Genomic DNA, 21,807 nt, shown 5'->3' with positions numbered 1-21,807 from the left:
CTGTGAATTTCATCACTTTTACAGACGAATTTCAAAAAGTTTAAATGGAAAATTTCTTTTTTCCCCAGCAATGCTTTCAGTAAACCAAATGTAAAACGAAACTGCATTGGATTCTATTAAATCTTGCTTCCTGAAATCCTCGAAAATGTTTATGCACTCGGTATGCATACATCAACTTAATTGTTAGATTAATTTAACTACTTTGGATTCTATTAAATCTTGCTTTCTGAAATCCTCGAAAATGTTTATGCATTCGGTATGAATCAACTTAATTTTTAGATTAATTTGTTTGTAACGCGCACAGTGATTTTCCAGTAAGATAAGTAATAACTTTCTGCTTGTCTTTCGTTAAGCAATAATAATTAAATTATTGGACGAAATGAAATTGATCTGCTGCTGAATACACATTAGTAATTTTCAACCATAATTCACAGAGAAATGAGGGGAATTCAGGGTAGCTGTACTTTAATTTCAAAATTGATTGTTTTAATGTGTAAGATTGTCATTTAAGAAAAAAAAGATTGCTTGAATGTAAGATTAAAAATGATTGTGTGACGAATAGATTATATGAATTATATCGGATAGATTTAGGAGTACTCCAAATTGGTTGGACAAAATATGAAACAATAGAAGATTTGAAATATTCAAAAATGTTTCAATGTTGTTTTTAATGTAACAAAGTCGTTAAGGGATGAAATCAATTTTAATGTTATTCCTGCTTGTCGCAATGAATGAAATACATTTTTATTTTGCATGAAGATCCATGAAACAGTAAAAGATTTTTAAAATTCAAGAATGTTCCAATGTTGTTTTTAACGTAACAAGGTCGTTAAGGGATGAAATCAATTTTAATGTGATTCCTGCTTGTCGCAATGAATGAAATACATTTTTATTTTGCATGAAGATCCATGAAACAGTAAAAGATTTTTAAAATTCAAGAATGTTCCAATGTTGTTTTTAACGTAACAAGGTCGTTAAGGGATGAAATCAATTTTAATGTGATTCCTGCTTGTCGCAATGAATGAAATACATTTTTATTTTGCATGAAGATCCATGAAATAGTAAAAGATTTTAAAAATTCAAAAATGTTCCAATGTTGTTTTTAACGTAACAAAGTCGTTAAGGGATGAAATGACATTTTAATGTTATTCCTGCTTGTCGCAATGAATGAAATACATTTTTATTTTGCATGAAGATCCATGAAACAGTAAAAGATTTTTAAAATTCAAGAATGTTCCAATGTTGTTTTTAACGTAACAAGGTCGTTAAGGGATGAAATCAATTTTAATGTGATTCCTGCTTGTCGCAATGAATGAAATACATTTTTATTTTGCATGAAGATCCATGAAATAGTAAAAGATTTTAAAAATTCAAAAATGTTCCAATGTTGTTTTTAACGTAACAAAGTCGTTAAGGGATGAAATCACATTTTATGTTATTCCTGCTTCTCATAATGAATGCAATACATTTTTATTTTGCATGAAGATCCGCAGTTTAATAAAATGGCGCGGGTAATGGAAGATGGAATTTGCTTTGATTATTACTTCGGCCGCCGTAAAAATGGTTGCCGGCTGATTCCGATCATAAAATCGGGGCTTGTAAAAAAGATTCACGTGATTGCGACACGGCCAATTGTGAAAGAACCATTAAGCGACGTAGCGCAGACGTGTGCATACAAACGCGTTCCCATTGGGCGCGTCCGCGTATCTTCGGCTCGCGACTTCACGCCAACCAAGAACGCGAGTGGTGCTTTGATGTGACCGCCATTCCTGGAGACACTCATTACTGCCGTATCCGACAACGCTTTCGGATTCACGTTCAACTACCGTACCGAACGGACGGCTTCAGAAATGTATCATTTATTTTCACCACAATAAACACTAAATAACTGCAGTGTTGAATTAATATCATTGATGATGCTTAAGGGGACATTACGCTTTCTCGGTCGAAAATTTGAATAATTTTGATGGGACTGATAAAGCGCAGAGTTGGGCAAAAATTTTATTCAAATAAAAATTTCGAATAATGTGGTAATTTATTAGTAATTTATTAACAATAAATCTACCACTGCCGGCCAAATGACCGGTCTTACATTTTTAATTTTATAATTATTGAAATTATGACGTTGCTTACGTGGAAAATGATTCGATGAATTTCTTTATCCAAGCACAGATTGCAATAAAAATTGCATGAAATCTAAATATAAATAGAGCCTTGTCATTTTTATCAGCTAAAACATTTTAATTTTAAAAAACCCACTTTATTCGAGATTTTTATTTAAATAAAATTTTTACCCAACTCTGTGATAAAGTAATGAGGAAACACTTTTTGAGTCCGTAATTTTTTTGACATATATCTGAAGTCTTCAAATACAAGAAAATATTTTGATATAATTTTGTAAGTGATTTTTTATAGGGGATTTTTGTTTGAAAGGAAATTTACATGTGTAAATTAAAATTGAAGATAGAATCGTAAACATTGTACCTCAAAGTGATGAGCAATGAACCCGTCAACTGTAATAGTAAACGTAAGCAATGCAACATTTTCACTCTAAAATCGGAGATGTCATATGCAACAACCTAATAAAAACAACGTAGATATTTTCGGGTGTAAGTCTTAGGTGCCTCACCCAGTATATGTTTGCCTTCATAATACTGTAGCCGATGTCAAAACGAATCCAACGACCTACATTGTTATACCTTAAACTTCCAAATAGTGCTAAAATCCAAATGAACAGCTAGATCGACCGGACCACAGCGAGTCTGCGCAAGATGGTCTCATTTCCCCGGAGCTAACGCTTCCAATCCAACAAGCTTGGCCAGTTCCCGAAGGGTTGGAACTGTGAATCACCATCGTAAGAGGACATCGACGTAGTCGAAGCTCGCGACACGATTCAGGCTGGTCCACGGTATTCTCATTGTCCGGGGAGACAAAAATCGGAAAGCCCGATCCGCTGCAGGAAGAGGCGTATTCGGTGAGCGGATAGATCACAAAGAGGCCGCCGTGTTGGCGCAGGAAACGGAAACTGGCGGAAACAAAGCCTCGGCAAACAGACGGCATCCCATGGGGAATGTTACCAGGGCAAATAGCGCGCGTCCTCGCTATCGCCTGGCCGCGACAAATATTGTCACGTCTCTGTGCCACGAAGAAAGGTGCCCACCTCGTTTCGACCTACGTCCCCCCCTCCACCGTGCGGCCGATAGATTAGGTCCTAGCCACACGATATTGTGAACGCCATCGCCTCCGCCCGTGGGTAGAGATAACGAGGAACGATCACGAGACAGGTCCACGTCGAATTAGCAGGTAGATCCGGGGCTTCGACATCGAAGAGGGTCCCGGGTCCTGCCGCAGCTTCGAAACATTTTTCGGTGCCGCGGATGTAGATGTTAGTGATAGCATATAATCAGCCCGTGCAGCTACGTTTAACGTATGATTACCGGCTAAGCGCGATTAATCTTGCTCGATATTGGTCGGTATTGTTTAATGATATCGCTTTCGAGCCGAGTCCAGGCAGTCTCATTGGACGGCGCGTGTGAATTTTTCTGTCGGGACTGGAATCGAACCATACCGCCATTTTTCTGCATTCTTGAGGCCGTTCCGGCATCAAAATCGGGACCCCAGCGACTCGTACGCCCCGCGACAAAATTACAAGGTCGTCCCACAATCTCGTGTCGCGGATATGATTATTCTTTCCCCGGTAAGCGACCAAAGGATTAGAGTTTAACACTAAACCATCCACCGCCGGTAAAATGATCGGTTCTATATTTTTCATTTTACAATTTGGGTGGAGTGGGGTAAGTTCGCCCTAGTTTTTGTAAAGTTGGAGTTTAAACTGATGTATTTTCAGTCTGGTATGTGTAAAAACTGAACGTTGTTGGTATCAAACTCTTCCCGCAGTTATTACTGATGAATTAGTACTATGTAGGATTCTAATTTTGCTGGAAAATGATCATTTTGATAGGATATTGTGCAAAGTGTCAACTAGGACGCACTTGCCCCGAAAATGGGGCAAGTCCGTCTCTGACAGTTAAAAATGCTTTCGAACCTTGTTTCAAGTGCTGGAAGGATGAACGGGACAAGAAAGGAATGATTAACAAGCCTGCTATAAAATGTTTCTTATTCCATTAAACTATATTGTTTAGTTTCATAGTTATCCATTTTTAAGCAAAATATGAAAGGGCATACAGCGATACTAAAACAAAGTTTAAAAATGCTTTCGAATCTTGTTTCAAATGCTACCGGGCAAGAAAAGAATGATTAACAAGCCTGCTACAAAATGCTTTTTATTGCATTAAATGTTTTGTTTTATAGTTACTCATACAGTACGGACTTACCCCATCGTGATAGTACGCACTTGCCCCGTGTAGTAATATTTACGGGGCAAGTGCATCTTAGTGTTTTTCTCAATAAATTTTAAAAAATACAATAAAAACGGTTTATTTAATGTAAACCTAAATAAATATTTGTTGTACTTACCTAACATAACAACACAGAATGTATTAATAACTTGTAAACTATTGCACGTTCAGGGTAACCTCAAAGTTGTACGTGTACCTCGCACGTGACTGTTCGGCATTGGTTGATTTAAGCGAGGAAAACACCTCTATTCTTGGGCGACATCTATGTAGAATAGTTCATACTAACTTATACTACATTAATAAATACAAGCTAGAGAAATTTCGTTCATATTATAATAAACATAACCAATTAACGGAGTTACTCCACTCCACCTTATTGAAATGAAGACAAGCTCTTTGTAGCTGCGACAAAACGAAAGTAAGACGTGCGCCATTTTTTCGTAGGAATCGAATACAATTTATAGGTAGTAATAATTAGACAGCGAATCTTTATGCAAAATTTTCCATTTGAATTGCAAAAAGTCGGAGTGACAGAAATTTATTTTCACTTTTAATATCATTGATATTTAATATCAATTGCATAAATTCGTGCCCAATCTGAAAATAAATTTCAATGATTAAATTTTAGAGAATACCGTTTCATTAAGCAATTATTATTAAATATATAATATTAAATAATTATTATATTCTAATCGTAGAGAAAAATTGTTTGCGACATATATGAAAATCGGACACTAACTTATGCAATCAACCTAATATGTTCAATAGGTTGAAAATAATATAAAAGTATTTTTAAATTCGTCTAATGTCCTTAATCTTTTAAATTACACCTACTCATTTTTGTCACAGATGCATAAAATCCGCTGTCTAGTACAATAATTCGTACAAAATTTATTTCCATTTTTCTGGCACTCGGGTTGAATCCCATGCTCATTTTATGTCCTTCACACAAGTTCAATTTATTTAATTAAAATTGTAATAGACGATTGTTTAGTTTCATTATTATTGTTTATTAATTGCTGTTCAATGTCACTCATTTTACGATAATTATTCTTAAACACACTGGTGCCAGTCACCGATGACCATCATGGCGTCCATCGTGGTTAAATTGATTCTCTTTTGATTATACCTCTGCCCGTATACCTATTATGCTAAAAACAAATTGGATTGTTTTACTGAATGAACTGTAAATATCATACATAGAATATCAGTGGTAACTGAGACAATTAATGGCAACATGGTTGGACAACAAACGTTTCTACTATATCGAAATCCGAAAAGACTGTACTATCACAAAGGCGGAGAAACTAATTTGTGGAAGCCGATTAATCAGTTCATTATTTCCGCGTTGCTACGTTTTCCATGTAACAAGTGGTTCGTATCCCTAACGTCACGGAACGCAAATTCTTATTCTCCTTTCTCCTTCGTCTGATCATTAGACTCATACTACTTAGCATTAAAGGCGAACATGGACCGCTCGTACAATCAAATCTACGTTCCCGAGCTGATTTTAACTTTACGTAATACTCGCCATATCGTCACTAACGACACATAAGGTAAGTTGTTCGGTGTCTTTCTGAGCTGGCGATTGCGTAATGTCCAGGGATCATCGCTGCGCAACCAGTCAAGAGATTTGAGAAAACGTCGACCGATCTTCGCTGCCATTTATTACACGCGTTGATTTACTATACGATCAGGCTGGAATAAATTAGTTCAAATTCCTCGGTAACTGGACGCTGCTTTCCAAATCATTTTTTGCATCGGTTACGGGAAACTGGGAACGAATAGTTTCTTTCATCCTTTCATCAGTTCAATCAGTTCTCCAATCATTTCAGCCTTCTTATTCTTTTGTATTTATATTTATTATTTTATATTTACATTTAGCATTTTATATTAGATTATGTTCACTGCTAAAGAATTGCATTTTTACTTCGCTGCCATTTATTACTAGACTGCGGATTTTTATATTATAAATAAAAATTGTTTACATCAATTAGAAAGAACAAGAGCCAAATAGAAGCGATATTCTTTTTCAATAATTTTAATAAGCTGGGACCAATAAATTAATATTCTCAAATTCTTTTAATTTGTCAACTGTGTCAAATTGCACCTACTCATTTTTGTTATAAATGCATAAAATCCGCACTCTATTTATTAAACGCGTTGGTTTACCATACGACCACAGTGGAATAAATTAGTTCAGATTCTTCGGTAACTGCACGCTGCTTTCCAAATCATATTTTGCATCAGTTAGGGGAAACTGGGATCGAATAGTTTCTTTCATCCTTTGATCAGTTTAATCAGTTCTTCAATCCTTTTAATCTTTTTATTATTTTGTATTTATATTTATTATTTTATATTAAATTATGTTCCCTATTGAAGAATTGCATTTTTACTTCACCTACCAAAAGCCTATTAATTTTTTAACCCTTTCCAGTCGGAGCTATTTTAACACTGTAACTCGAGAATTAAACATTTTTTTCCGACCTAAAATAATTCCATTCCATATGATTTTTTTCGTTAATTGATATTAATGCCTCATATAATACTTAAATGTTTAGTGATTGGTTAGATATCAACATATTTATTAATGTAAATAATATTGTGAATAATGGTACAGCGATTTTTAGTGGTGACTCTTAATATGTATGTATGGTTAACCCTTTGCACTCGGACCTATTTTAACACTAGACCTACCACGAGGGGTCAGATGACCAATTTTAGATTTTTTATTTGACAATTATTAAAATTGTAAAGATGTTTTCGTGGGAATTCATTGAATATATTTTTTGATTGACTACAATATATATCATAGTAAAAATCGCACAAAATATAAATAAATTTAATCTTGTTATTTGTATAATACTATACACACACATCAGTCACTTTTGATAGCCGGTAGATTTAGTGTTACCTCGAAAATTTTAAACATTTCTTCCGACCTAGAATAATTCCATCCTACATTATGCTTTTTTCATTTTATGGATAAGAAATTGAACATTATTTACAAAATTGTTCACATTATTAGATATGTTGGTACCTAACCAATTACTAAACATTTGAATATCGTATGAGGTATTATGTTACTAAGGCTTAATAATTGATGCTAAGGGTTAATAATAGTGCAATAGTAAAAGGTCGCTTATTGTTAGATATCTTCTTTTACATTACATTCCCAAACGAAATTAGACGACATTACTGGAAATGACTTATTAGTTCACAATTGAAATCGCTATTGTTGATGAAAAAGTCCCATTAACAACTCCTTAACCATGGACCATCAATTTTTAAAAATTATGAAATAAGTAGGTAATGTATTAACTACAGTATCACATTATGGACAATAGAGTGTTTACAATTTCTATCTCTCGCGTCTCCCTGATTCTGTGTATTGACATCTCGGACATTATCTTCAAAATCTGTGTTTACCCAGTTCCCGATAATGTGTCCTCCACAAACATCCTTATCACCGACGCGTTACCTGTCACTTTCGTTGGACCTGTGCATTTTCTATCGGTTCGTCTAGTTTGCACTTTTCATTTTTGTTCCTGGTCGAGTTTCCGTACCTAAAGGCCTTAATTTTTCATTCCTATATATAAATCAAAACAATGACGAGTAGAGTTATTCTTCCCTATGCCTATGTTCAATTGTTTATCACTTTTTCATTTAGCATAAAATTTATTTTAATAAAGCATATGGGACAAGTCTAAAGCTTCCTTCCAACTCAAAATTAGACGTATCACAGAACGTAGTACAAAGTACATTAAATTTTCCATAACATACACTACATTTTACTTTTGAAGTAGACTGCGGATCTGTATGCATTTATGGCATATAAAAATTTTCAAAAATTATTAAAACACGAAATTCAGTAGAATTTATCTGCAAATGCCATTGCCACTGACACTAAGATTCTATTTGATTCCGCTCTCTTAAAATTTATCTCCAAAAATTAAGAATTACATAAACATCCGCAGTCTATTAATCAGTTAAAGGTTACAAATAAATATACAATATCAGCTAATTAAATGCGCCCGTGTAATTTTGATAGACACGACTCAAGACTTGATTAAACGCTAACAACAATAAAAAAAAAATTGGCTACGAGTCTGTCACATTAATTTCCTCCGAGGAAGATAATTTCCTGCGGACAGAAAGTTTCGACGCTTTCTTCGAGCCGTGCACAAGTCATCGTTTCCAGCGAAACTCGGCGCGTCAGCGGCGGAATCGTCGTCATCAATTTCCAAATACCGTAGAAGGAACCGTCAAAAGGAAGGTAGAATCCTTTAGAGTCGGCTCCGTAGCCATCTTAGTCACGCGGTCGTTTTCGCATGACCCGTAAAAAAAGAATGCCTATCGCGAGAATCATCGTCGGAGCGTGTTCCGATCGGCATGATCGACCGAGGCCCTGGAAACATTTCCCCGATCATCGTGGTCATCTTCATCCGGCTGGATCTTTCGGCGAGGCGCGCAGCCCGGTGGCTACATCGGATTCCCGAGCGGTACACCGGCGTCCTCTTTGTTGCCGATCGCTCACTGGTCTTCTCGGGGCCCGGTCTTTCGTCCGGATCGTAGCGCGCCGCAGACCGGGGCCTTTCCCGTGGAATTTTTCCACCACTCGATCATCCCGGTGGCTCGCGAAGGAGGCGATAGTCCATTGAATCGTCCAATGAAGCGATACCGCGAGATCTCGCTGGGCGGTGCCCGGGACGCTGGCGATGGCTCTCGGGTCCGGCGGACCCCACTACGTGGCCCGACAGGACCCAGGACGCTGGGGTCCGTGGTGGGGGGATTGACATCGACTACTGTGCATTTCCCACGTGCCCTGGGAACCCCCGCGGCATCGTGTGGCCCCCGCTCTTTCGTTCTTGCACGCTCCTTCCACCTCCGCTTCCTCCCACACCTTCGTCAGCATCACTTTTTCTGGCCTCGGAGAGGCCCCGATAAAGACAAAGAGATCACCGCTCCCGCGGATCTTCTTCCGAGAATCGATCCACTTGATCCGCTTCCTCGCGTGGGCGATCGTCTCTCGGCTATATCTTTTTCGGCTATTTTCTCAAAGACCACCTAGTCTTTCGACTGTCTAGTCCGTCGACCGTGGAACAACGTACTAGCGCGGATGGTTCTAGGTCTTCTAGGACGCTAGAGGAAAAATCGAATGGCTAGAAATCATGCAAGCAAGAGACACGAGCGGACCCCGGTGGCTGGTTTCGGACGGCTACCTCCTTTGTACGCTGGCTCGGCTACCGCCCTCGCGGGGGGCAAGCATGCGACGAGGGCGAAAACGAAAAATCCGCGTGGAGGGTTAGGGGTCTGGGAGTGGGAAGACCGCTGCGAAAAGGGTCTTCGAAGAGGGATGATGCTTCGAGGCAACGGTTACGAGGGCGGTCCCACCGGACCGGTGGTAGGGATCGTGGAAGAGAGGGAGCAGGTTGAGGGACAGTTGGAGCAAGGGGAGGGCGGATGGGTACTCTCCCAGGAGCTCAGGAAGCCGCGTTGTCGAAGGATTTGTGAATAACCGCGCTGCTATTCGGCGACTGGCCAGACAAGGACGCCAACACCCGGCAGGATAAGGAGCAGCGCACGCTTCTCTTCCTCTTCTTTTAGACCCGCTCTCTTCCTTTTCCTTCGTCTGCTCCTGTTCCACCTCCGCGATCCTCCGACGCGCCGCGCCGCACTCTTCTGCTTCTCTTCACCACCACCACCACCATTACCATCACCATCACCACTACCAACAACCACCACCACCGGCAGCGAGAGAGCGACCGCGCTCCTCGTTCAAGGAAGGAAGATCCTGGACCGTTTCTGGTAGAATCGAGAGGAGGCTCACACGGACAAACGACACGGCTTGTGGGCATCGGTGAGTCGGTTCGGTAGGGAGGTGTCTCCCGGTCCTCCAACCAGAAGAAGCGAGACGACGACGACGAAGGAGACCTTTGGCGGTTACACACCGCGTCCTACCGTCTTCTGGTGTGCCTACCTATTCGGGCTACCAGCGAACCGAGCAGGCAAACGGAGCTTCAGTCGACGCCGCGCACCCAAACGGTCCAGACCTGTCAGCCCGGAAGACAGCATCCCGATACACGATCCACTCAGAATCGATTTCGAGCAAAACCAGTTCGCCCGGCACATTTCTTCGCTCGAACGCGATATTCACGCAACGCAGTTTCGGTTCCGAATTCGAGGGATTCCTTGTGAGCTGTTGACAACGCCTGGCCTTAGCCCCCAACACCCTGAAGAACCAACGGCCCAGGAATTACGTCTGCCCGTTGATTTCTAACCGGTAAGTCTGACTATCGAGATTTTTTCAATCTTGCCCGCGTGGCCTTTTCCTCGGTATTGCATCGAAACGTGTACACACACTGTCTTCTATGTGTACAATCCCATGAATGATTCTCGGTTATTTAATTCAACTCATTCGAAAAAGTGAAATCGAAATTTTTTGTTGGAATTCATGTTTAGATGCGATTTTCGGTTTTTCGTCTTTTCTCGTTTTTCGAGTCGTTCGCTGGTTCGGATGTTCTTGTTTCGATGCGGAATTCAGTCGGGCATTGATCAGAATCGATGTCAGGTGAGGAAAGTGAACGCGGTCGCAGTGATCGCGCGACTCTCGCGTGATATCTCATTGTGTCTCGGATCGAGCGGGCGGGAAAAGGTGTGGTCCACATTCGTTGATGCCTCTTCAGCCTTCGTGTTGACTGGCCCAAAACCGGTAGCGCTCCGGAGGGCGGTACACGGTAGCTGTTTCGCTTTGATTGGCTACCGGGCAAGACTTTCAGCTTAAATTTCATTCGTCGCTCGCGCGCAGCACTTATGCGTGTGCCGCTCGACGCGTTTCGGCGAGATGGCCACTCGCACTCGATCGACCAGCGACTTTGTACTTCGACGTTTCCTGCGAGACTATTCGTTTGTGTACTGGGTGCAAGACTTAAAAAATTTATCGATACTGTACATCTCTGAATACTATCTTCCTTCACGTTTTTATTTCGTGGAAAACGATATAGTAAATCGAAAAATGATATGAAAACTCTGATCTCGTTAGAGAAGACAGGTTTTTATTGGAGTATTGTGTTGCGACAGTACTTGATGTTTATGTAAAAAATTGATAACGATCCAAATTAACCCTTTGCACTCGGAGCTATTTTAACTCGAAAATTTAATATTTCCTCCGACCTAGGATAATTCCATTCTATGTTAATTTTTTAAATTTTATGGATACGAAATTGATACGATACCTCATATAATATTTAAATGTTTATTAATTGATCAGATACCAACGTATTTAATAATACTCTAATGAGAATCTGAGTCACCACTCGAGTGCTAAGGGTTAAAAATTCAATGTATTGATCGTCGACTTTAGAAAATAGTAACAATTTTGGTAATCTTCTGGAAATTTGATTCATGCAATATCAATTATTCTTTAGCTGCAATATTTTTCAAGATCAATGGCACTTTTATAAGGTAGGGTTCAAATTGGGAAAATTGAATACTCACACATTTCTTATCGATTAGCATCCTTGTAACAAAGGCATTATCGAATAGTATGGAAAATAAAAGTTTGTATACAAGAACGTATTAACTCATAATCGTTTTTCGTACAAATCGTACACTCTTCCATCAGTTGCTAGTTGCTCTCAGAAAAAGCGAAACCCGAAAACCAGTAATCAAAATGATAGTACAAAAGATGACACAATATAGTACATGTATATAATGTACATATATTACCTTGACACAATATAAAAAATGTTCGAAAAGTTGGGTCTTCCTCACAAAATGAATTTGCAAAACAGAATGAACCGAATGAATCAATGATTAAAATATATAAAAACTGCAAAGAAAATCAGTAATCCTTTGACTAGAAGAAGTATCCTAAACACGAATAAATTTCACCGACTTCCGAGTCCAATCAAGTACACCAAGCCTAAGTGTTCTCCAATTAATTGGAGACCTGGAGCCATCGAACGTTCTCCAAAGTCCCAAGGTTAGAAAGTTTAGTCAGTTTCGCACCCTGGAGCTTCCGCTGCAGCCGGCCGATCACCATTGCAACCTTCGTGTTCGCCAGCGAAGGGTCCGCGTTCCTATTGGATGGTAGTGATGTGTCCCGTACAGGATCTTAGCCCTTCCCTGGCGGATTCCTCGTTGATCCGGCGAGTACTCCCCAGTACCAAGTCGATCCAGAGGAGGAGGGTGTGGTTCCCGTTGGTGGATGTCTATGGAGATTCAGTAGCGACTGGCCGAAAACCGGTAGTCAGCGGTAGGGCGGTTCACAGTAGCTCCTCTTTGGTTGGCTACTGGCGAACGAACGAAGGCTACTGCTCCCTTCTTTATTCCTTCCATACATACGAGAACGGATGCACGCACGTCGAGCGAGCTTCTTGGTTGGCTCCACACCGTCCTCTCTTTGATTGGCTGCTTCTTCACCCGCGCCCTCCGTCCTTCGTCCCGTTTTGCCCCGCGAAGTGACCGAGCGTAACCGCGGTGGCCCCTCTTCAACAACGGTCGCCGCGAGAACGGATTTCCTGATGAAAGACCGGCCTTGCGGTCGCGGATCCATAGTCCGAGTCGTTAGCGAGCCTCTGCCGGGTGTCGATCTTTAACCCTTTGCGGTCCGAAGGTCTTTCTGTATTTTATTTTAGAACTTGCTTCGACCTCGTGCCGTTCAATTATGCAGCAAGGCTAGTGGTGTTATCGAGGGAGACACTGGGAATCAGTGGAAGATTTATGCAAAAGTTACTGTCGAGTCTGGGTCGAAACGGGATGGGTAACGCTTTGTGGGCGAGGGACGCCGAATTGGTTGGCTAGCGCTTCCGTGCCAGTGAAACGGTTTACGATTTATTTAGCTGATTGAAATTGCAACATTCACGGCATATTTTCTGTCAGTCGGTCAGAGATTTTCAATTTTTGATATTTTTCGTAGCCGTCTTGGGATATTAAAGGTTGCTGTACCATTATCCAAAATATTCTACGTCGTGGATCAAGACACTGGGAATCAATAAAATATTTATGCAAAAGTTATTGTCGAGTCTGGCTCGAAACGGGATGGATAACGATTTTTGGGCGAGGGACGCCGAATTGGTTGACTAGCGCTTCTATGCCAGTGAAACGGATTACGATTTATTTAGCTGATTGAAATTACAACATTCGTAGCATTTTTTCTGTCAGTCGGTCGAAGATTTTAAATTTTTGATATTTTTCGTAGCCGTCTTGGGATATTAAAGATTGCTGTACCATTATTCAAAATATTCTACGTCGTGCGATTCAATTATGTTCTCTTATCGATCGAAACACTGGGAATCAATAAAATATTTATGCAAAAGTTACTGTCGAGTCTGGCTCGAATCAGGATGGGTAATGCTTTGTGGGCGAGGGAACGCCGAATTGGTTGGCTAGCGCTTCCATGCCAGTGAAACGGTTTACGATTTATTTGGGTCATTGAAATTGCAACATTCGTAGCATTTTTTTTCTATTGGCAGCTTGCGTTTGAATCTTTAACGACACGCGACTGTCAATCGGTCAGAGATTTTGAATTTTTGATATTTTTCGTAGCCGTCATGGAATTTTAACTTTTGCGCCGCTAAAAATTGCTGTACTGATTCAAAATATTGCTTACATTATTAAATATGGTCGGTATCCAATCAATTTTTAAACATTTAGGTATTGTATGAAAAATCATAGGGAATGGAAATATTTTCTAGGTCGAAAGAAATATTTAATTTTCGAGTTAAAATACCTCCGAGTGCAAAGGGTTATGTGAATAGCAATGCTTGAAAGTGTATCGCACTCAACAACCTGATTTCGTACAGTCAATTTTGAGATACTTCCTAGAGTCAGTACGGTGGACTGCGGATCTTCATGCAGAATGAAAATCGTTTGCATTAATTGCAAGTTATAGGAACCACATAGAAATTTATTTTCTCTTTTCAGTGATTTTACTAAGTTGTAAGAAACGTATTGATACCATTGAGGTCTTGTAATAGTTTTAATATTTGAAATTACATCCATCCATTGTTGCCATAAGGGCGTAGAACCCGCGGTCCAGTGGTCAGACATTGTCCCTGGCAGGGTAACTAGGATTTACATGGTCTTGTTTTATACTAGAAGATATATTCGACTTACCGAGATGTTAATTGAACATGTCTTTCAAACATCTGGAACGAAAGATTAAATTTCTCAAATGATTTTAAACAAACTGTTTTTCTCTTCGGCTACCATTTTTGTTCTGTACGATAAAATTCCTCGGCGATAAATTGACGAAAAGTTATGTTTGTGTGCGAAGTTTTTATTCGATCTAGAAATGCTTTTATACTGATGACATATTGTAAAATTGTTCACAACGTTTACTAACGATAAGGAAACGCAGAGGGAATGTTTTTCACTTCTGTATGCGTTCTATGTACCTATGAAAACTATATGAAATTGACACAAGGGTGAGATTCACATTTTTCTAATGTTCAAAAATGCCTAAAATCATTTTAAATTGTGATATCTTGCAAATGTTTGGTTCATTTATTGTGCAGACAGCAACACATTTTAATGACGCAACTATACCGATCGTATTAATATCAATTTATTAATTTCATTTATAAAATGCAGAGCCACATGGAACCCCAGTTACTCAACTCCAGTTTTCGTAAATTGGTTCATCAAAATTTGGACCTGCATGGAAAGCTTATTTAACAATAACAAACATTTATATACAAGCTTTTATATTCAAAAATTTCCCAACTTTTATTATTCCGTGCTATTAATTCTGATTATTAGATATAATTAATAAAACAAATGAATTTTGATCTTACCAGACGGTAGAACCAAATAAGAACGAATTTGTTGTCTGAATAACTTCAATAAATTGAAACTAACATAACAGTACTCGTCATTTTTGTGGCATAAATGTGTAAAATCCGCGAGCTACTAGTTATACTAAGGTTAAAGTAAATGAAAATGTTAAAAATCTCAAAAGGTGAATCAATCCTTTGAACAACCAAATTCTTCGATCAAAGTCCACAATAAAATAGCCGATAAATTTCTGAAAAATTCGGTACTTTCCCTGAAATTCTGCGTCAGTTAGGGGCAGAAATGCGGTGCGTAAGCGATGCGAATCACGACACGGGTTGCGGAGACCAACGCGAACAATAATTTTAGGCTCTGACAAGCGCGGACCTCCGATTCCGTTGAACGTGCTCGCGTTCACGAGTGAAGGATCATTCGAGGTCCTTAGAAGACGACAGCTTGATCGAATTGCGGGACGCGTGTCTAACAAGATTAAGAAATCGAATGCGCCGGTTCCCCGGCTTAATGCTATAATTGTATTCTCGTCGGAGCCCGGTTAAACAACTCCATTATTCTTCGCGACGGCTCGATCTTGTATTTTACAACCGAGAGGGACGTCACTCGCCGTTCTGTTGTAACTCCGAAACGACCGGGGACTAATTCGAGGGACAAATTTCGTGTACGTCCAATACGTCGCGATTCGTTCTTCTATCGGAAAGAAAGTTCGTAACGCTTTCAAATAAAAAATTGAAGATAAAATTAAGGAATTTATTCGTATCGCAACCACGCAAGAAAAGTGACACAAGTCAAAAACAGGCAATTTTGAGGTTATGTCATTGAAAAATATGTATGAAGTGCAATTCATTACACTTACCTGAAATTTAAAAGAAGCTTAAACTATTTCAATATAAGTTTTACAGTATTCTTTAAGTTGATTTTTCTCAAATGTTGCATTCTTGAGTTGTGTCACTTTTCTTGCGGGGGTGCGATATGTTTATTCAAGAACACGAGAAGTTACCTCGAAAATTGCGAAAACCAATAGGACAAAATGGAAAATATGTTATTAAATAAATGTATGAATAATTATCTGAATTTTAGCTTTCAATTTTATAATAATTTACAAACGCTACGAACGTTCGTTCCAGCCTCATATTAACGAGATTTCGAAACGCATCATTCTTGGGCAATTCTTTTTATTTCGTGTCGAAGGACTCGTAGATCTTCCTCCGATAACACAGAGAGGATTCTAATACATGACAACAGTGTTTTTCGTGGGCTCGTCCTCTGGATCCCTTCGACATGCTACGCGATCTTAAATGCGTGCTTTCACATACATCGCATTATCATATATTATCATACATTAACTTTGACCTCTTCATCGCGACACGCGAGCAGACGAACTTGCCGCTCGGCATAAGATTTGCTGTCATGGCGCTGGTAATGATAGACGTTCGGTCTGGGTCGGAGGAATATATTACAGTACGGCGGTAAGGCGAAATAACGTAAGTCACACGTTTTCACTTTCAAGATATTCCGGTTTAAAGCTCCAGGTGTGTCTATTCTTGGCTGTTCACTTTGCTGCTGTTTTCTGACCGATCGATTTCTCATCGGCATTTTCTCTTGAGTCCCATTTTTATGTTTCGAACACTTTCTGGACTTACATCCTTCCAGAATGCGACACCTTTTGCTTCGTATAAATAAATTAAAACAAATTTTTTGTACTTTTCTCATGATTTTTCAACAAAAATATTCTATAAAATACTGTTTTAACCGCTTTAAAGATGTCGTAGAAGAGAAGAGAAAATGTATAGTTTTTGTTTGGCTACATTTATTTTAATGCTTAAATATTGATTACAAACGAATTAAATTTTACTTCATCTAAAATGAATGGCTCGTCAGAATGCAGCAAGGGTTCTATTAGTTTTAGGGCTAAATGAGTTTAAAATCCCCTCAATTTTAAATTTATATAAAATTTACTTTTAATTATTCATCTCTACTTTAATTATAAGAGCAGTCCAAAACTGAACAGTGAATAGATACCTAGAACTTCGAACAAAAATATCTGGAGAATGGAAATATTTGAATTAAGTTAGATATTTTAAAAACATTGTTTAATTTTCGATGTTCACGTGGTCGGAGTTTTAAGATTTATCTTATTCAAGAAAATATTGATGAAAAATGTTTCTTAAAATTGTAAAAGAAGCGAACTCCAGACGAGAAATTTGCAATTTATGATAGTAAATTGGATAACAGACAGCAGCATAAAAAACTGCACGAACTATAATGAAGATAATTACGATTTAGATTTATGGGCTCAAAAAAATTCTCACATTCTCATGCTAAGCAAAGTCAAGTAGCTCGAATGCATTTTAATCCAGATTCTTCGTCTCTGCTATCGATCATTATGAATTCGCCTAGTTTACATACAAGTTACTCAACTTCCGGTAATTTATGAAGATTGTACGATCGAACTAGGATATTAATTAGGCTGGAGGCAACGGACTTAATTACGAAGTCAATGTGCACAGCTAATTTACACAGGATATTAATAAAAATCAAGTAGCAGTTTTAATCTCGAACGTCATATATCATATAGTTTCTTTATCTCGGGATGTTTTCAACCGTAACAAAATTGCACCGTCGAATGTAATTAGCTGTTGCTTGAAACATTTATCCTTTTTAATTCAACGATCGCCGGATCTCAAAAGGAAATTAAAACACAGTAAGATTTGTATCAAAAGGTACACAAAATTTTTACAATTCTTACAGTTTTCTGGCAATTTTCAGGCATTAAAGAATTCGTGGCACCTTGGAAAACATATCTTATGATGTTCCAACGTTACAGCTAATTTTATCGAGATTTCAATGCATGATTCAAAAGTGTAGTGAACAATAATATTGTAGTAATTTATTTTTCGATTTTACAGCCAATAGTTCCAGAATTATGACCACTTCAAATTGTTTCGAGATATTTAAAGGAAAAGGATATTAACACTAAATGAATTCCATATAATGTTGAAATAACAAGCACTATCTAATGGTTAATTTTGGACAATATCGTAAAAATGACATTGAATTAATCTAGTTTAAAATAATGTGATATAAAATAACTGATAAACTCATTTTTTGAAAGTATTAGGAAAGTATATTACCCTAAACGTTAGTTAGATCGTCTAGTTGCTAATCCTCACATACGAAATGTCTTCTATAAAACTTTTGAATCTATTTCTCTGAGCTCAATGCGTGATTCTCTTGAATATTTATTCCCAAGACAGATATTGGGTTGGCAAGAAAGTAATTTCGGTATTTTAAGGTGAAATTTTTTTATTCAAGCCATGAACTTTAATCAATAAAATATTTTCTTATTTATTCTTTTTGGCAAAAGATCATCGAACAAAAGGGAAAATATCTTATTCGTTAAAGTTCATTGCTTGAATAAAAAAAATGGGCTCTCTATTTCACCTCAAATTACTGAGATTACTTTCTTGCCAACCCAATAGTTAATAATTTAAGTAGGCCGGCAAAATTGTACAATTCACGTGGTATTTTCGTAACCCTGTGTCACACTAAAAGTAAAGTAAGTGCTAAGGGTTAATAATTGAAAGTTAACCTGTTCGCTACCACCGTCACAAATACATGTGACATCCACAATCTGACAGTTCACTTAAAAACAGTAAAATTAATTTTATGCACATCATTGTTTAAACCTTTGCACTCGGAGCTATTTTAACTGGAAAATTAACTATTTCTTCCGATATAGAATATTTCCATTGCCTATAATTTTTTTGAAATTCTATGGATATGAAATTGGTATAATACCTCATACACAATACCTAACTGTGTAGTAATAGATTAAATACCGATATATTTAATAATGTAAACAATATTTTGAATAATGGGACAGCAATTTTTAGTGGTGCGTCAGAGGGGACAACCGAGTGCAAAGGGTTAAAGTCATAGTAGAATGCATAATTTTCAGAGAATCTGTGACTTTGTTCTGCTAAACTGTTTTAATAAATCAAAATTGGGTACGTTGCATTTAATAAAACTTTCGAACAAGGAAAGTAAGCAACGAAACAAATGCTGGTAGCGAACGTGTCAATACAACAATATTTTCAAATTATTGGACCGGTTTCACTGTCGAGTCAAGTGGATAGTTGAAGAGTGAAATGGGTGCCAGAGAGTCTCGTCAGTAAATCACAACGAGCTTCAGGTTTCTTTCAAGTGCCCTCAAGTCAAGTGGCTCGGTGTTGAAGAGCGAACGAGTGCGTTTCAAGCATCTTCGACTAATCTTTTCGAAAATCTGTGGAATTTATCCGAGCCACCATTGTCGGAATACTGAGTTTATCGAACTCGTGACCGAGCTCTCATTAGGCGAACTAACTAGACCGCGAATGTTTATGGAAAATTAACTTGAAGCCAAGGAGAAATGTCTTTCTATCTTCGATAATTTTAGTTGGAAACAATATTCTTAACACTAAACCTACCATCACCGACCAAAATGACTGGTTCCAGATTTGTCATTTTACAATTATTGAAATAGTAAAAAAATGATGTTATATTATAAGAATTGGTTGTATAAATGTCTTTAGTGAAGCACGTATTATTATAGGAGCCGCACAAAATCTATATAAAATCAATCTTGTCATATTTAATAACTAGACTGCGGATCTTAATGCAAAATAAAAATGTTTTGCATTGATTGTGGGAAGCAGGAATAACATAAAAATTGATTTCATCCCTTAACGTCTTTGATGTATTAAGTGTTTCATATTTCGGCCAACCAATTTTTCCATAAATGCATAAAGATCCGCAGTCTATTAATAACATAATAATAAGAGAACAGCTACCAGTTAAGAATGCGCCTTCTCACTTTTTGATAATGAAAGTTGGGGTTCTTCAGTACTCAAAAGCGCTAGATAAAAGATTAATCTCGGCCACGATCGTCCTAAAAAGTGCCATTTTTACGTTCACGAGGCGCAATTTGCATTATTCGGCAGCATGTAGCTGTCGCATCTTTAGGAAAACAGCTACATGCGCAGCAGTATGCTTCCAAATAATGCAACTTATGCCTTGTAAACGTACAAGTAGGACTTTTGAGGAGGATCGTGGCCTAGATTGATCTTTTATCTAGCGCTTTTGACTACTGAAATACCCCATCTTTGCATTATTGAGTCCAAAACGAGTCTGCCCCTTAAACTCTTCCGATCATTTCGAACGTCGCACAGTGGGGTATTTGATCAATCTAGCTGGCCAAAATTATTCTTTTTGCTTAACGCGTTTAAAATGTACCTACTAACTTATATATAGTATTTCATCTTTAAAAAAATAATTATAAAAAAATAAAAATTAACAATTTTTATTGAAAGTATTATTTTTGACCAATTTAACAATATGCGTGAATTACTATAATATAAACAATATAACCTATTTCACCATATAATATAATATAATATATAATACATCCACATTAATATAATGGATAATATAATATAATGCAGCTGGACATTCGTTATAAAAAAGTACTAACCTATGTATGTCGAAAAGTTAGTAGTTCAGGAGATATTTCAATTTGAATAACTCTAAAATACCATTACTGTCGTACTAAGACGTTACACAAGTAAGTAAACACTAACGTCTTTGCAGTTCAAAAGTTTTGTCAAGCCAACTTAGATTTTTTTTTAAAAAAACCTCTTCTTTCCGAGATGCTGCCCCGTCCATCTGTGCTTTCTTTCCGACTTAATATATATAGGAAAATTAGTTTCGAATTTCTTCTTTTGATTACACAAGTAGTTCTCGGCATATGTCAACTTTGCATTTACATTGACATTTTGAAGTTGCTGAATAATGCACCATATTTGCCTCCGTGTAAATATTTGAACATTAGATGGCCCTAAGATAATAATAAATGCTTTTAAATCGGGTAAAACATCACTTTAAAAAATATCATTCACGTTTACAAAATCTTATTTTAACGATAACTTATGAATTCGTAAATATTCGTAACTGTTTTTTACACTAAAATAAAGCTGAAACCTTCCACTTTACAATGGCTAAACAAACATTATCGGGACGGACCAGGACGTACAACTAATTCCTTCCGATTGTATGTACTTTGAGATTAAAACTGCCTTCAAATTGACTTTTTTCACTTGCTGTTAATTTATTGAAATGAACACATATCTGATTAAAATTGTGTGAAATACACACACTTGCCTGTTACAACAATATCCATAAACGGTTTTCTTAAAATAACTTTCGTGATTAAAACTATTTCACTTCGAACGTTGCTAATGCGGACGACACGACGAAAGGCACAAGCACCGTACTAAATGACTAAACTTCAAGTGATCATACCTCCGTACGGAAATGTCAAATCGGGGAAAAACCGATGGTTTAATGACCCCCCAATATTCAACTTTTCCACGTAACAACTCATTTTTACCTGGGATGAGTTTGACGAAATCGACTTTTGGCCAGCTAGATCGGCCAAATACCCCACCAGTGCGTCGGTTGAAAAGCAGACGATGACCAATCCGAAGACAGAATATATAGTCATGTGATCAGTGGAGGTCCAGTCAAATGGACAGCTCGGTGTTGAAGAGCGAGATCGACGGGTGGCAGCACGTCATCTCGGAGTTAGCGTGATGAGGATGGAAAGCGGAGCAAAAAAGCG

At 38.0% G+C, this 21,807-nt stretch overlaps 2 protein-coding genes across 3 annotated transcripts in view; one reads left to right on the top strand and one right to left on the bottom strand.

Annotated features, from left to right (window-relative positions):
- LOC143211137 (uncharacterized) overlaps positions 1–8,666 on the bottom strand; it is a 505,477-nt gene extending 496,811 nt beyond the window's left edge. Inside the window, exon 1 of the mRNA XM_076428597.1 lies at positions 8,610–8,666. Within this exon, the coding sequence (XP_076284712.1) occupies positions 8,610–8,666 (57 nt within the window). The remainder of the gene's footprint in view (positions 1–8,609) is intronic.
- A 1,512-nt stretch (positions 8,667–10,178) lies between these two features.
- Positions 10,179–21,807, top strand: part of Drm (odd-skipped family member drumstick) — a 28,078-nt gene continuing 16,449 nt past the window's right edge. Inside the window, exon 1 of one of the 2 annotated variants that reach the window (XM_076428581.1) lies at positions 10,179–10,641. The gene's annotated coding sequence lies outside the window, so the exon portion shown is untranslated. The remainder of the gene's footprint in view (positions 10,642–21,807) is intronic. The other variant, XM_076428582.1, reaches the window with a different exon arrangement.

The sequence above is a fragment of the Lasioglossum baleicum genome, chromosome 8 (assembly GCF_051020765.1).
Source record: "Lasioglossum baleicum chromosome 8, iyLasBale1, whole genome shotgun sequence".
In the NCBI taxonomy this organism is placed as follows: Eukaryota; Metazoa; Arthropoda; class Insecta; order Hymenoptera; family Halictidae; genus Lasioglossum; species Lasioglossum baleicum.
The sequence above is the reverse complement of the archived record's forward strand: the minus strand, read 5'-3'. Positions and strand labels throughout refer to the sequence as shown.